General features: G+C 49.0%; 1 protein-coding gene across 2 annotated transcripts in view; it reads left to right on the top strand.

Moving 5' to 3' along the window:
- Window positions 1-11738: 11738 nt before the first annotated feature.
- Window positions 11739-15301, top strand: part of SPTLC2 (serine palmitoyltransferase long chain base subunit 2) — a 113579-nt gene continuing 110016 nt past the window's right edge. The window contains exon 1 of one of the 2 annotated variants that reach the window (XM_073349295.2): window positions 11739-11953. In XM_073349295.2, coding sequence (XP_073205396.2) covers window positions 11828-11953 — 126 coding nt within the window. In that variant the 5' untranslated portion in view covers window positions 11739-11827. Of the gene's footprint in view, window positions 11954-12241; window positions 12527-15301 lie in introns of those variants that run through there. The other variant, XM_073349296.2, reaches the window with a different exon arrangement.

Raw genomic sequence — 15301 nt, 5'->3', positions numbered from 1 at the left:
TGCCAGCCAACGGAGGGATGCGGCGATAGTGCAGTTGGAACGGGAGGTCTTAAAGCTGGAGAGGCGTCTGTCCACCAGCTCCGAGAATCCGCCCCTCTGTGGAGCGTGCCGGGAGAAGTGGGAGGAGCTCTGGGCCCTCGAGGACCCTCGAGTCTGGGGTGCCTTTGTTCGATCCCACATCCGCCTCCTTCGGGAGGTGGATCGCGGCTCCCGCTTCTTCTATGCCCTGGAGAAAAGGAGGGGGGCCAAGAAACAAGTCACCTGCCTTCTGGCAGAAGACAGCACCCCCCTCACGGATCTGGTGGAGATGTGCGGGAGGGCGGAGCCTTCTACGCAACCCTTTTCTCCCCGGATCCGACTGATCCTAACGCTTGCAGAGTGCTCTGGGAGGAGCTCCCTACGGTCAGCGTGGGCGACCAAGACCGGCTAGAGTTGCCTCTCACTCTGGCCGAGTTCTTAGAAGCCCTCCGTCGCATGCCCACCAATAAATCTCCGGGCATGGACGGGCTGACCGGTGGAGTTCTACTGTGTGTTCTGGGACGTCCTCGGCCCAGACCTAGTCACCGTCTGGGCTGAGTCTTTGCAGAGCGGGGTCCTCCCTCTTTCATGCAGGTGAGCCGTGCTTGCCTTATTGCCGAAGAAGGGGGACCTCTGTGATTTACGATATTGGCATCCCATCTCACTCCTCAGCACGGACCCTAGCTGCAATGAGATTGCTTTTGCCACGACTTTGTAGTTCGTGCTGGTGGATGAGGTCCACCCCGACCAGACCTACACCGTCCCGGGCCGCAGCATTTTTGGCAACATATATCTGGTCCGGGACATTTTGGAACTCGAGTGTAGGGATGGTCTGTCTTTTGCCCTCCTTTCCTTGGAACAGGAGAAGGCGTTCGACAGGGTGGATCACGGCTATCTCCTGAGCACTCTGTAAGTGTTCGGCTTTGGACCCCAGTTTGTGGGTTTTCTCCGGGCACTGTACACCTCCGCAAAGTGTCTGGTCAGGCTCAACTGGACCCTGACCAAACTAGTCAGCTTTGGGCGAGGAGTACAACAGGGGTGCCCCCTCTCGGGCCAGCTGTATGCTCTGGTGATCAAGCCCTTCCTCTGTCTCCTCCGAAGGAGGTTGGTAGGGTTGGTGCTGCGGGAGCCGGAGCTGCGGCTGGTCCTGTCGGCATACGTTGATGACGTGCTCCTTGTGGTCCAGGACCCAAGCGACTTGGCACAAGTGGAGGCTTGCCAGGTCATCTATTCGGCAGCCTCCTCCACCCGGGTCAACTGGGTCAAGAGCTCTGACCTGGTGGTCGAGGACTGGTGGCAGGTGAGCTCCCTCCGGGGAGCTCCCTCCCACCCGCGCTTCAGGCCATCCGGTGGAGCGCGGATCCACTGCTCTATCTCGGCATTTACCTTTCTGCTACGCATCCGTCTCTGCCGGAGAACTCGCACGGTTTAAAGAGCGAGGTGATAGAGCGGCTCCGGAAATAGACAGGACTACTCCGGTGCCTCTCCGTTCGAGGGAGGGCACTGGTGCTTAATCAACTAGTCCTGTCCATGCTCTGGTACCAGCTCAACACCCTGGTCCTGGCCCCGAGTTTCCTGGCCAACCTCCAGACATTGATTCTGGAGTTCTTCTGGTCAGGACTGTACTGGGTCTCTGCAGGGCTTCTCCATCTACCCCTGGAGGAGGGAGAGCAGGGGCTGAAATGTCTGCACACTCAGGTCCATGTCTTCCGCCTCCAGGCCCTGCAGAGGCTCCTTTATGGTGCAGGTAGTCCGGTGTGGAGTATACTGGCGCACGCCTTCATGTGCCGTTTCCGAGGGCTCCGATACGACCGGCAGCTCCTTTATCTCCATCCGAGAGGTCTTCTGCCAGACCTCTGTGGGCTGCCAGTCTTCTACCAGGACCTCCTCCGGACCTGGAAACTGTTCACAGCGACCAGGTCCATTCCGGCCTCCATGGTGGCAGATCTCCTCGCAGAGCCTCTGCTACACAACCCCCAGCTCCGTGTGCAGGTGGCGGAGTCCCCCTTGGTGCGCCAGAGGTTGGTCCTGGCAGAAGTCACCAGAGTCGGAGACCTCCTGGACTACGACCGGGGAGACTGGCTGGATCCCCTGATGCTCGCTCAGCGCATGGGGCTCTCCAGACTTCGTACTCCCCTGCGCGTACTTCAGGAGGTGAGGGCCACTTTGCTGCCCGCTGCTTGGGTTTACCTCGACCGGGTCCTAAGGGAGGGCATGCCCCGCCCATCCTCCACGCCAGGCCCTCCAGACCTTTTCATCGGGCCCCTGCCCCGTGGACTCGACTGACCCCCCCCCCCCCGCCCCTTCACCGTGTACCGGCTACACACACTGCAGCTGGTCCATTTCCAGACCGCTCCAAAGAAACATCTATACACGCTCATGCTCCACACTCTTCACGTCTCACCCTCATGTCCCACCCCGACAAAAGGTGGTGGGACCTTCTGCCACCTCTAGAGGGTGCAGAGCCCGGTGGGCCAGCCTATATTCCACCTTGGTTCTGAGGCCCACCGGGGATATCAGTTGGTGGCTCCTTCACGGGGCCGTGAGCATGGGCGTGTACTTGGGGTGGTTCACCCTAATCCCGGACACCTGCCCCTTTTGCGGCGTGAGGGAAACCCTGGCGCACGTCTACCTGGAGTGTACCAGGCTGCAGCCCCTGTTCCGGCTCCTCATGAATATTTTGTTAAGATTTTGGTTGCACTTTTCCCCTCACCTCCTTATCTATGCACTCCCTGTCTGTGGCCCCACTAAGTCACGGGACCTCCTGGTCAACCTCCTCCTGGCCCTGGCTAAAGTGACCATCTATAAAACCAGGGTGAGGAGGTTGGCTGATGGAGTCTCCTGTGACTGTGGGGCCTATTTCCAATCCTCCGTCCGTTCATGCCTCTGGGCAGAGTTCCTCTGGGCGGCGTCCACTGACTTCCTTCACGCCTTCGAAGAGCAGTGGGCGCTGTCTGGGGTTCTCTGCTTGGTGTCCCCGTCCGGTTCCCTTCGTTTGACCCTTTGACCGCACTCCTGTCCCTGTTGTTGATTAGTTGTCCCCCGTAATTATTTGGTTTTCCAGGTCCTGTGGACCCTCCTCTTAGGCTGGGAGGGGAATCCTTTAGCAGTGGGCGGGCTTTGCCCGCCCACTTCCTGGACCCCAATAAGATTACTCCTCCTATAGCCATCTGTCCTGACCCTGTCACACTAAAAAATGTAAAAGGAAACTTAGTTTCATAGCATCCTGTCTGGCAAGAACTCATTTATCAATAGCTGGGATATGAAATCCTCACTTCTGTATTGTTTTGTCATTATAGTTCCCACTTTGCTATTGTTTGTCTGTATAATCTCTGTCTGGTTCTGTGATTGTTCCTGTCTGCTGTATAATTAATTTTGCCGGGTGTAAACTAATTAAGGTGGTGGGATATAATTGGTTATATAATCATGTTACAATATGTTAGGATTGGTTAGTTAAATTTCAGGAAAATGATTGGTTAAGGTATAGCTAAGCAGAACTCAAGTTTTACTATATAGTCTGCAGTCAATCAGGAAGTGGGTGGGGGGGGGAAATGGGAACAGGGGTGGAGAAATTGGAATCATGTTTGGCTAAAGGGGGAAATGGGAACAGGGAATGGGGATGGGGAAATTGGAATCATGTTTGGCTAAAGACAGGAATGGGAACAGGAACTCAGGTGTAAGGCTCTGGTGTCAGAGCTGGGAAGGGGGACACTAAGGAAGAAAACTGGAATCATGCTTACTAGATGTTCACCCCAATACACATTGAATTGTTTGCACCTTTGGACTTCAGGTATTGTTGTTCTCTGTTCATGCGAGAAGGACCAGGGAAGTAAGTGGGTGAAGGAATAAGCCCCCAACAAGCTATACTAGTATAGGTTTCTCAGCAAAAGTTTTAAATGTAGGTGGGATGAGGTGTGTTCCTCACACTCACTCTAAAGGGGTTAATGTAGGCCAGAAGGGCCAATTAACCTATTGGGTTGGAAGTTAGGAAAATTAAGGCTGAGAGGAAAGCCCTAATTAGGGGAAGCTCACCTGTGTAGGAGAAGGTAGGGCTTCTATAAAGCTAGGGATCTGCTAGCAGAGAGGAGACTGCAGGGAAGTAGTCTGCAGTCACTCTCCAGGGGAAGGGAGATGTGTTTAGGGCTATAGCAATTAATCTGTAGCCTCCTTAGGGGCCTCTGGAGCCATATGGGGCTTGTGTGCGCAGAGGCAGATCTTGTCAGTGGAGGTGGCTGTGGCATGTAGTAGCTGGGGTGCTCCCCTGTTCCCACCTAGCCAGGGCACAGGGAGCTAGGACTCCGCGGGTGGCTAGTAGGTTCCCAACCCACCTCCCAAGATAGGCTCTCACTGAAGGGCCACAGAAGGCAGGAACAGAGTTAGCGCTTGAATGTGTATATGTATTTGTTTTTCCTAGAGTTTAGTATCTCAGGAAAAACTGTCAGAGCAGCAAGAGTTGGTAGCTGTACTTTGAGGCCACCAAAAAATGTGTTGTGAGAAACCTGTAAGAGCAAGATAACTTCTGGTGGCGGGGAGGAAGTTCTGGAGAAAGGACTTAAGGAATCTTGTGTGGTCCTGCTGGTTGAAGGAAGCAGGCTGGTAAGCCTTATGAAAATTTATCTGGAACTATGGGCTGAGACAGCTGTACCTCATCTTAATTTAAGACCCAACGGAGGAGGCTTTATGAAGACTTCAGGGAACAGAGGTCAAATTTGCCCAAGCAGAGAGGCTGGGAAAGGACTGCGTTTATCCCTATGAAAGGGGGTTGGGAACAAACTGTTTTTAATTTGAGTTAATAAAACCGGAGGGTTTCTTGCATGATCCTGGCCTCCTGTGTATGCTTCAAAACACTTCTGGGAGAACAGATGCTATGGGTTAGGCAATGCTGCTGCCTAGGAGGGGGCACTGCAGCATAGATCAGGCCCCAGAAAAACACCCATGTCCTTGAACACTTGAACACTTTGAAAGGTTTTCAAACTTTCCTGACTACTATACCCCTTTCAGGAGTCTGAAGTGAGAGCCCTGCCTCCCAGGACTGAAGCATGTAACTTAGCTTCATGAGGCTTCCTCGCAATTGCCTTGCTTGCCATGCCTTAATGCCAGCCTTGCACTTGCAACCCCCTAAACCTGTCCTGTGACCCCCTGGGGGTTGTGACACCCTGGTTGAGAACTGCTGCTCTAGATGAGTTGACATAGCCCCACGAGGTCTGTGTGCCCCTCATTGAGAACCACTGCTCTAACACAGCGTTTCTCACCTTTTGATACCAGAGACTGACTTGTTGCCTTTGTAAAGTGTGTTAGGAGATCTCTGGGACCAGCACTGGTCCATGGACCAGTCACTGAGAAACACTGCAAAACATGCCATAAGACAAGTACATAAACACAAGTCAGCACCCACTGTACCCCCCCAGGCTCACTGTTCCTCTAATCACAACCCTACCCCCCACATAAAAGTCTTCTAGGGGAGCCTAGCTGATTTTTTTTTTTTGAGGGGCATGTGGAAAAGGTGAACAGTTCATTGTGTTCACAAATCCTGGCTCCAAAAGGTTTTGCCTACCAAGAGCCATTAAAATTGAGTATGTACCTACCAGGAGACAGACAGGGCTTCATTGCAAGTGAAGAGATGAAAATTGGTGTCAGAGATCAGTGTCTTTATAGCCTCTTAGTTATTATTTTCAGCATAATTATTTCAGCATTTTTTCACAGACCAAGTGAAATAAAACCTGCTTGGAGTCTGGCAGAGGCCTGGAGTGCTCACTGTAGAGAAAAACAGTAGAGAAAGTGGAGGGTCTGCTCTGAAGCAGTGTCCTAAGCCATACCCCTCCAGTTTGAGAATCCAGGGTACACCCCTCCAGCAGTGCTGTTCAAGGCATTCACCCCCTTGTGGGGGGGCCAGTTAAAGTCATCAAAACAAAGTCTGCTTCTATAACCAACAAAAAGCAGGAAACCAAAGAAAAAACAGCAAAAAAAACCAACAAAAAAACAAAACAAAACAAAAAAAACAAAAACCCTCTCTTGTCACTTTCCAAGTCAGCAACCCCTGGGACCAGGGAGTTCTGAATAACAATCCTATGCAAAGTAGGGAGCCTCATCCTCCCTTTTAAGGACCCACCCATCTCTAAACTTAACAAGCTTACAGACACACTGGGTTGAGGCTGATTGTGCCCAGAGGAGCTTTTTAACCCTTTCCTGTCTGGGGTGGAGAGCTGCCCCATGAGGAGCAGAAACGCAGCTCTCTTCTGTTACAAAGTTTACTCCTAAACCACCAGGAAAGAATCTGGGTATTGTTTAACAAGGTGTATCTGCCTCCTCCAGCATGCGCCCATCATAGTAGTATTTGCATTACTATCCTCACTGAAACCATCACTCCCACACATTGTTGCTCACTTGGTAGATTCAGGTGGATTTGATGGGATGTGAGAGTGCAGTTTATACTTTCTTGAAATTGCAGCATCTTTTCCCTTGTTTTGTTTTTACTCCATAGGGGATGGCTGGGGCCAGCACTCACGCTCTGATGCATGCTCTCTCTAATTCTTAGTAGTATAACAAGCTATGGAAGTGTTGCCAAAATGTAAGGAAGAGGCAGATCCTCAGGTATCTGTCAGAGGTAGATCATGCAATTTGCCCTGGGGGATTCAGAGTGTCTTTGAGGTTTCATTCTGTTTCCATACATAGCACAATGCCATCTCTACCATCTCGCTCCTTTCTCCCATCAAAAAGGTTTCTTTTCCTCATCCTCCTTGGTCAATCTTTATAATCTGAGGACATATCTTTCTCACAGCCCCGTGTATTTTGGACACTGAAACAAAGTGTCTGTCTGCTACAATTTCTCCTCTGTCCCTTTGGATGCACAATTGGTTCTCCCTTGCTCTATGCTTTGTCTCCCAATTTTATATCTCTACTTTGTGGTCCCCGAGTCTGTATTTGAGAAAAGTCTGCCTTAATTTTGCACAAATCACTGTGCTGAGATATCTGCTGGAATGACAGTTCTGCACAGAGTTCTGTAGCTGTCTAACTTGTTACTTATGGTCTGTTCTTCCTGATGACTCATATTGGTTTTTTAGGTGTGAGTCTAGTGTCTTGACCATCATTCAGTTTGGGGTGAAATTGTTTGCTCCATCAATCAGGAGGTTAGTACTGCTGAGGCCTGGAAGGGGTGCTCGATAGCACTGGGTTTTGTTTTGGATTAATTTTGCTCCTCTAAAGTTTTGCAGTGAACAAGGTGGGCATATGCTACTTAGGCTGAAATGTCCTTGGAAGTCTAGTATTCTTTTATGCATGTTGATGAAGAGGGTGTCAAAGTCAGATTCAAGACTCACAAAATTTGTCAGACCACTCTGTTTATTAGCAAAGTGCTTTGCCAATGCACCCAGATATGTGAGCCTCCAGCAAAAGCTCAAGCTAACTTATTTAAACAGATAAGGGAAAGCCAATTTAACATAAGAGACAAAAGGAAGCAGAAACTGACAAATATACATACATATCTTATTTGCATACTAACGTTTACCAAACTCAGTAGGAGCTCTAAGTTAATTAGTTTGAGGACCCACTGTCTCACACTCCTTAATGTTTCTCTTCTTGACAACTATATTTCAACAAACCCTTCAAGCAGCATTTCTTTAATGAATTATAATTTCAATATAATTCATTCTACTTTCACAAGGGTGAAGTGCCTTAGTTCTGCTCTACAGCTGTTGTTTCCTGTTTCCGTTTCTTGTATCCTGTTGTAGCTGTTTGCAAACTAAGATGTAGGGATTTGTCATCACTGATACAGTAGGCTGTGGAAGTAACACTTGACTTTACTCCCATAGAGTGGAATGGGTAGGCTTATGCTGTCAAATAGTTTTAGTTGTAGTTTCATGACAGGTTTGTACCTATTTAGTGGTTTTCTCATTATAGCGTGGACAGCCCACAGAGCTATATCTTGTAATGCTTCTCTAGCCAGAGTACAGGTACACACAGAGACTCTGTCTCCCACACACTGTCTCACTCAAGAGTCTGTCACCACTTCAGTGAAATGAAACACCTATGGCTGGCCCATGTCAGCTGACTCTGGCTCATGGGTGTCACACACACACTCCTCACTTTCTTCCTCATTCAACTTCCCATTCATTTCCTTTTTAGCTTCTCTGCTGCTGGTTGGACTCTCCCTCGCTGGAGAGTGGCTGAGAAGGGGGCTGGCTGTATTCTCTCCCCTCCCTGCATTCTGAGCAACTTTCCAGGTCTTTATCCAAACAAAGCCTCCAGGTGGGTGCCAGCTGCTGAGCAAATTTGTGGCTGTGATCTTCTTGTTTGGCTTTCTGCCCAGGTAAAGGGAGGGAGGTGAGCCACAACAATCCACCCCACCTTAGCCTTAGGCACATTCTCACTGCATATAGAAACTAGGTGCAGTCAGAGCTTTTCCCGGGCTGCTTCGTACAGGCTTTAGCGGTAGACAGTCAGGGTTTGGGAGGGAGCTCAACAGCAAGCTGGGCTCCACACAGCAAGGATTTTTAGCTGCTCATGAGCTTGCAGTTATACCAACCATTACTAAACACCCCTCCCAAATCAAACAGAGTATAGGGCAGTGGGGATGCTTTATAGTTAGGGGGTATGGAGAAGTCACACTTGCAATCCCTGCAAGTTTTATTTAATGTACAGAACATATAGTTTGTAACTATAAACATCAGGGAGGGGGTGGGTAATTGAAGAATTCCATGGTGGCACCCTAATGTAATGGTTCACAGAAGGCTCCACCCTGCAAAGAGAAGAGTGACAATCACAGAGACAAAGACCATGTTTAAGCTAACTACATTTATTTCATGCCATTTTGCTGATCATACATTGGTAAATGCCTACTCACCCTGTTCACAATGCAGCCACTTTGAAGCAGCTGGGACAACATTACTAGGCTAATGTAAACTGGTTCAAGGACCCTAATGCTGTTTTTTACAGCAAAAGGTGTCTGACCCAGAAATATCTAGTCTAAAGGCCCCAGTTCCCTATCTGCTTAGGATACACACTGGAGAAATGGCATGGGATCGCAACATCACATATAGGCTAAAACTAGATCTGTAGCTTTCCCAGTCCACCCTGGAGGGCTGAAAATGTTGGCTCTTTCACAGAGGGAGTCCCCCCCACACCCCAATTGTTTGTCAGGAGTTTGAATTAAACTTTTGTTCTGTATTTGTACAACACCTATAAAGGGGCCTGGTCCATGAGTGGGGCTTCTAGGCACTATGGTATTGCAAATAAATACATGAATTAAATTAATTATTATTAATGTCACAGTATGGAGAAAAAGGAAGAAGAAAGCCAAGGAAAGTGTGGGCCCCTTAATGAATGAGGGAGGCAACCTAGTGACAGAGGATGTGGAAAAAGCTAATGTACTCAATGCTTTTTTTGCATCTGTCTTCACTAACAAGGTCAGCTCCCAGACTGCTGCGCTGGGCGTCACAGCATGGGGAGTAGGTGGCCAGCCCTCTGTGGAGAAAGAGGTGGTTAGGGACTATTTAGAAAAGCTGGACGTGCACAAGTCCATGGGGCCGGACGAGTTGCATCCGAGAGTGCTAAAGGAATTGGCGGCTGTGATTGCAGAGCCATTGGCCATTATCTTTGAAAACTCGTGGCGAACAGGGGAAGTCCCGGATGACTGGAAAAAGGCTAATATAGTGCCAATCTTTAAAAAAGGGAAGAAGGAGGATCCTGAAAACTACAGGTCAGTCAGCCTCACCTCAGTCCCCGGAAAAATCATGGAGCAGGTCCTCAAAGAATCAATCCTGAAGCACTTACATGAGAGGACAGTGATCAGGAACAGTCAGCATGGATTCACCAAGGGAAGGTCATGCCTGACTAATCTAATCGCCTTCTATGATGAGATTACTGGTTCTGTGGATGAAGGGAAAGCAGTGGATGTATTGTTTCTTGACTTTAGCAAAGCTTTTGACACGGTCTCCCACAGTATTCTTGTCAGCAAGTTAAAGAAGTATGGGCTGGATGAATGCACTATAAGGTGGGTAGAAAGTTGGCTAGATTGTCGGGCTCAACGGGTAGTGATCAATGGCTCCATGTCTAGTTGGCAGCCGGTGTCAAGTGGAGTGCCCCAGGGGTCGGTCCTAAGGCCGGTTTTGTTCAATATCTTCATAAACGATCTGGAGGATGGTGTGGATTGCACTCTCAGCAAATTTGCGGATGATACTAAACTGGGAGGAGTGGTAGATACGCTGGAGGGCAGGGATAGGATACAGAGGGACCTAGACAAATTGGAGGATTGGGCCAAAAGAAATCTGATGAGGTTCAATAAGGATAAGTGCAGGGAGATACCAAGGAGAGATTCTGATCTCAATTCCTTTGTGTAAACTTGGAATAACTTGATTGCCTTCCATGGAGTTACTCTAGATTTATACCACTGTGACTGAAAGCAGAATCTGACCTAAACATTTTTAAATAGCATGTCCCTTCCTCTCTCAACTAAGGACATGAAAGTTACAGCTCAGATTTTAGCCTGGTAAGACATCCTTTTCCCACGCATTCTTCAGTGTGTCCTCCAGCAAAAACTCAAAAGTCAAACCCTAATGTAAAATCAAACAAATAAAACCCCCCCAAAAGACACTTCCCAAACTTTGGACACCCCTTTCCATGTTTTCATTGTGCATCAAGCAGTGAAGGGTGAGCACAAATTCTGACTTTTTGCGTATCACCTTTTCCATGGAGTAATTCCTATGTGAGGCTTGGTGACCCAACTTCTAATTGGATGATTAGATTTATTCGCAGAATAGATACCATATTTCTGTACTCTTTAATTTGCCATATATATATATATATATATATATATATATCCTACCTTCAACTACAAGGTCTTGTTTATGCTAGAGCTTGTAACCAAGTTTGAAACTGTTTTCAAACACATCTACAGCCAGGTTTCAACAAGTTATCATTCATGCCTGATATGGGCACCAATTCAGCAAAGAATTTAAGCACATGCATAACTTTATGTACAATTTTAATTCCCACTGACAATTTCTGCTGGGTTGCTGCTTGCAGGGGTTCTCAAACACTGGGTCCTTCCTCCAGCTGGGTGGGGGCTGAGTTATACCTCCTGCAGAATAAGCCCCAGTCCCCCTAAAGAATTCAAAGCTTTTAAGGTCGGAAAGGACCATTAGGCTCATCTTACTCTGACCCCTGCACAACACAGGCCAGAGAATTTTACCCAGTAATTTCTCCATCAAGCTCACACAGGAGCCAGCGGTGGAGTCACACAGGGGCCGGCCACGAGGGGCCCCAGACAGGGACAGACCAGAGGTCCAGGCACAGCACTACACAGGGCTCTACGCGACTGTCCTGCATCGAACCCACCCATCCCGTCACTGGCTAGAGCCCACCCCCAGACCGGCTCTTCTATCCTGTCATTGGCCAGCGCCTACCTTTAGATCCCGCCCACCCCCGAGGCTCTGTCCTGCGATTGGATAGCTCATGCTCTTCCCTTCGCCGTCTGTGGTTCTATGCCGGGAAATTGGTCAGCTCGTCCCCTGGGCCTCGCCTGGCCTGGATTTTTTTGCCCTGTGATAGGATATGGCCTTTCGATGGCCCGGCCCTCTTCCCTGCTTCCCGCCCCCCCTTACTACACGGTCTTGTCCTTGGGCCGTGCTCCCTTTGGCCACGCCCCCTCTCCCTCGGCCCCTTGTCTCACGCAAGCGCAGATGTATTTGAGCGCTGGCCCCGCCCCCGGGTGACGCGAACACGTGTGATTGGCAGTCAGGTCGGGCTGGGCTTTCGCGGCCCGGGGAGTGGGGGGGTGGTGGGAGACCCCAAGCGGCCGGACGAAGGCGGCAGGATGGAGCGGCCGGAGCAGGGCCTTGGGGAGCCGGGCTCCCACTCCCGCGCCAACGGCTGCAGCCTGATGGGACATGGGGCGCTGCGGAACGGATACGTGCGGGGCCTGCTCGAGGCCGAGACCCAGGTGTGGGGCCGCGGAAGCCGGGCGCGGAGGGGCTGCTGGGCCGGGGCTCCACGGCGGGCGCGGGCGCCTTAGCTCGGCCGCCCGAGGGGAGGCGTGGAGCTGGGGCCGGTCCCTGCCTGGGGTGGCCAGGGGCCAGCGTGCGGCGCGGAGCCTGGCCCGGCTTGGGGCTCCCTGCGCCGTAATCAGGCGAACGGGACGCGCCCCTCCCGGCTTGGCCGCCCGCCCGCGGGCTCCACAGCGAGCGCTGCCGCTCGGACCCGCCGGGCGCTGGCTGGCCGCCTGGCTCCGTGGGGACCGCGCGGGGCGGCAGGACAGCCCTGCTCCTTGGCCTGAGCGGGACTCGGCCTTGCGGAGATTCCGGGGCCCGGTGTGGAGGCGCAGATGGGACGTGGCCTGAGGCGCTGGGTGCCCCGCGGGCCCTGGTACGAGCGGAGGGGCTTCCAGCCTCCTAGGCTCCGGGGCAGGGAGGGCCGCACGGGTCCTCACTGCGGCTCCGGGGAGCCACCTGGTTCTCCTGTCACGCTCACGTTGGCCATGTGCCTGAGGCTGCCCAGCCCTGACAGCGGGAGCTAGGTGAGCTGCAGGCTATCTGCTTTCCTAGGGCTGGCTGGGGAGGAGAGAGCTGGCAGAGCCTCAGAACGGCCCACCTGGTCAGACCAATGGTCCATCTAGCCCAGTGTCCTGCCCTAACAGGGTGGCCAGGGGCAGGTGCTTCAAAGGGAATCAACAAAACAGGGCTATTACCAGGTGATCCATCCCCTGCCCTCCAGTCCCAGCTTCAGGCAGTCAGAGGTTTAAAGACAGCCAGAGTCCTTCATGGGGTTGTGTCCCTGACCATCTTGGCTAAAAGCCATCGTGGGGACTATTCTCTAGGAATTTACCTAATTCTTTTTTTGAACCCAGTTGTACTTTTGGCCTTCACACCATCCCCTGGCAATGAGTTATGGAAGTTGACTGTGCTTTGTGTGAAGAAGTACTTCCTTTTCTTTGTTTTAAAACTGCTGCTTATTAATTTAATTGCGTGGTCCCTAGCTTATGTGTTACACTTCCTTACTCACTTTCTCCACACCATTCTTGATTTTATAGACCTCTGTCATGCCCTCCCTTAGTTGTTTTTTCTAAGCTGAACAGTCCCTAATCACTTTTGTTTCCCTTCTCTGTACTTTTCCCAATTCAAATATATATTTCTTTAAGATGGTGGGACCAGAATTGCACTCAGTATTCAAGGTGTGGATGTACTATGGATTTATATAGTGGCATTATATTTTCTCTTAGTTTCTATCCCTTTCCTAATAATTCCTAACACTTTGTTAGCTTTTTTTGACCGCTGATGCACATTGAGCAGATGTTTTCACAGAACTATCCATGATGATTCCAAGATCTTTCTTGAGTGGTTACAGCTAATTTATACTGTACCACATAATTTTGTATGTATAGTTGGGATTATGCTTTTCAATAGACATTACTTTGCATTTATCAACACTGAATTTCATCTGCCATTTTCTTGCTCAATCACCCAGTTGTGAGATCCCTTTGAACTCTTCACAGTCTGCTTTGGAGTAATTTTGTATCATCTGCAAACTTTGCCATCTCACTTTTTACTCCTATTTCTTGCTCATTTATGAATCTGTTGAACGTCACTAGTCCCAGTACAAATCCTTGAGGGACCTTACTGTCTACATCTCTCCAATGTGAAAACTGACCGTTTATTTCTGAGCTTTGTTTCCTATCTTTTAATTAGTTACCAATCCATAAGAGGGAAGATACTCTCATCCCATGACTGCCTGTTTTGCTTAGGAGTGTTTGGTGGGGGATCTTGTCAAAGGCTTTCTGAAAATCCAGATACACTGTATCCACTAGATCACCTGTGTCCAAGTTTGTTGAACCCCTCAAAGAATTGTGATGGATTGGTGCGGTCTGATTTCTTTTTTTTAAAAGCTCTGTTGACTCTTTCCCCAACATATCATGTTCATCTATGTGTCTGATAATTTTGTGCTTTACTCTAGTTTCAACCAACTTGCCTGGTACTGAAGTTAGGTTTACTGGCCTGCAGTTGCCAGGATTGCCTCTGGAGCCTTTTTAAAAATCAGCATTACATTATCTACTCTCCAGTCATCTGGTACTGAGGCTGATTTAGGTGATAGGTTACATACCAGTTAGCTGTTCTGTGTCATATTTGAGTTCCTTCAGGGCTCTTGGGTGAATGCCATCTGGTTCTGGTGACTTATTAATGTTAATTTATCAATTTCCCCCAAATCTCCTCTATTTAGATCTCAGTGTGGGACAGTTCCTCAGATTTGTCATCTAAAAATAAAGGCTCACAAGTGGGAATCTTCCTCTGCAGTGAAGAGCGAAGCAAAGAATTCATTTAGCTTCTCCCCAATGGCCTTGTCTTCCTTGAGTGTGCCTTTAGCACTTTGATTGTCCAGTGACCCCACTGATTGTTTGGCATGCTTCCTGCTTTGGTGTACATAAAAAAATATATATATTCTTTTGCGAGTTGATCTTCAAATTATTTTTTGGTCTGCCTAATTATACTTATACACTTGTCACAATTTATGTTCGTTTCTGTTTTCTTCAGTAGGATTTGACTTCCAGTTTTTAAAAGATATGTTTTTTGTCTCTAACAGTCTCTTCTACTCTGTTTAGCCATGGTGGCATTATTTTGGTCCTTGTGCTGTTCTTTTTTAATTTGAAGTGTATGTATAGTTTGAGCCTCTATTATGGTGGTTTTTAAAAAGTTTCTGTTCAGCTTGCAAGCATTTCGCTCTTGTGACTGTTCCTTTTAATGTCTGTATAATTAGCAGCCTCGTTTTTGTATAGTTCCCCTTTTTGAAGTTAAATGCTAGAGTGGTGGGTTTCTTTGGTATTTTTTCCCTACAAGGATGTAGTTAAATTTCGTTAAAAGAAAAGTACTTGTGGCACCTTAGAGACTAACAAATTTATTTGAGCATAAGCTTTCGTGAGCTACAGCTCACTTCATCGGGTGCATGAGCTGTAGCTCACGAAAGCTTATGCTCAAATAAATTTGTTAGTCTCTAAGGTGCCACAAGTACTCCTTTTCTTTTTGCGGATACAGACTAACACGGCTGCTACTCTGAAATTTAGTTAAAAGAAGCTTAACTGGATGTGTCTAAGATGATGGGGTGTGGGAAGATTTTTTTGGGGTGCACTGAGGATGATTTCTGTCCTTGTTACTGAAGAAGTCTGTCTACTTTGTGTCCTAGGGGTTTCTGTTTTGGGAGAATAGGTGCGTGGGGTTTTTTTTTTTAAATCCCCATTTGCTGCTGGCATCTTTGATGGCATTAGCATTTAAAAGTGTATCTTTCCATCTGTCTCTGGCTAGAT

Source organism: Lepidochelys kempii, chromosome 6, assembly GCF_965140285.1.
Source record: "Lepidochelys kempii isolate rLepKem1 chromosome 6, rLepKem1.hap1, whole genome shotgun sequence".
In the NCBI taxonomy this organism is placed as follows: Eukaryota; Metazoa; Chordata; order Testudines; family Cheloniidae; genus Lepidochelys; species Lepidochelys kempii.
The sequence above is the reverse complement of the archived record's forward strand: the minus strand, read 5'-3'. Positions and strand labels throughout refer to the sequence as shown.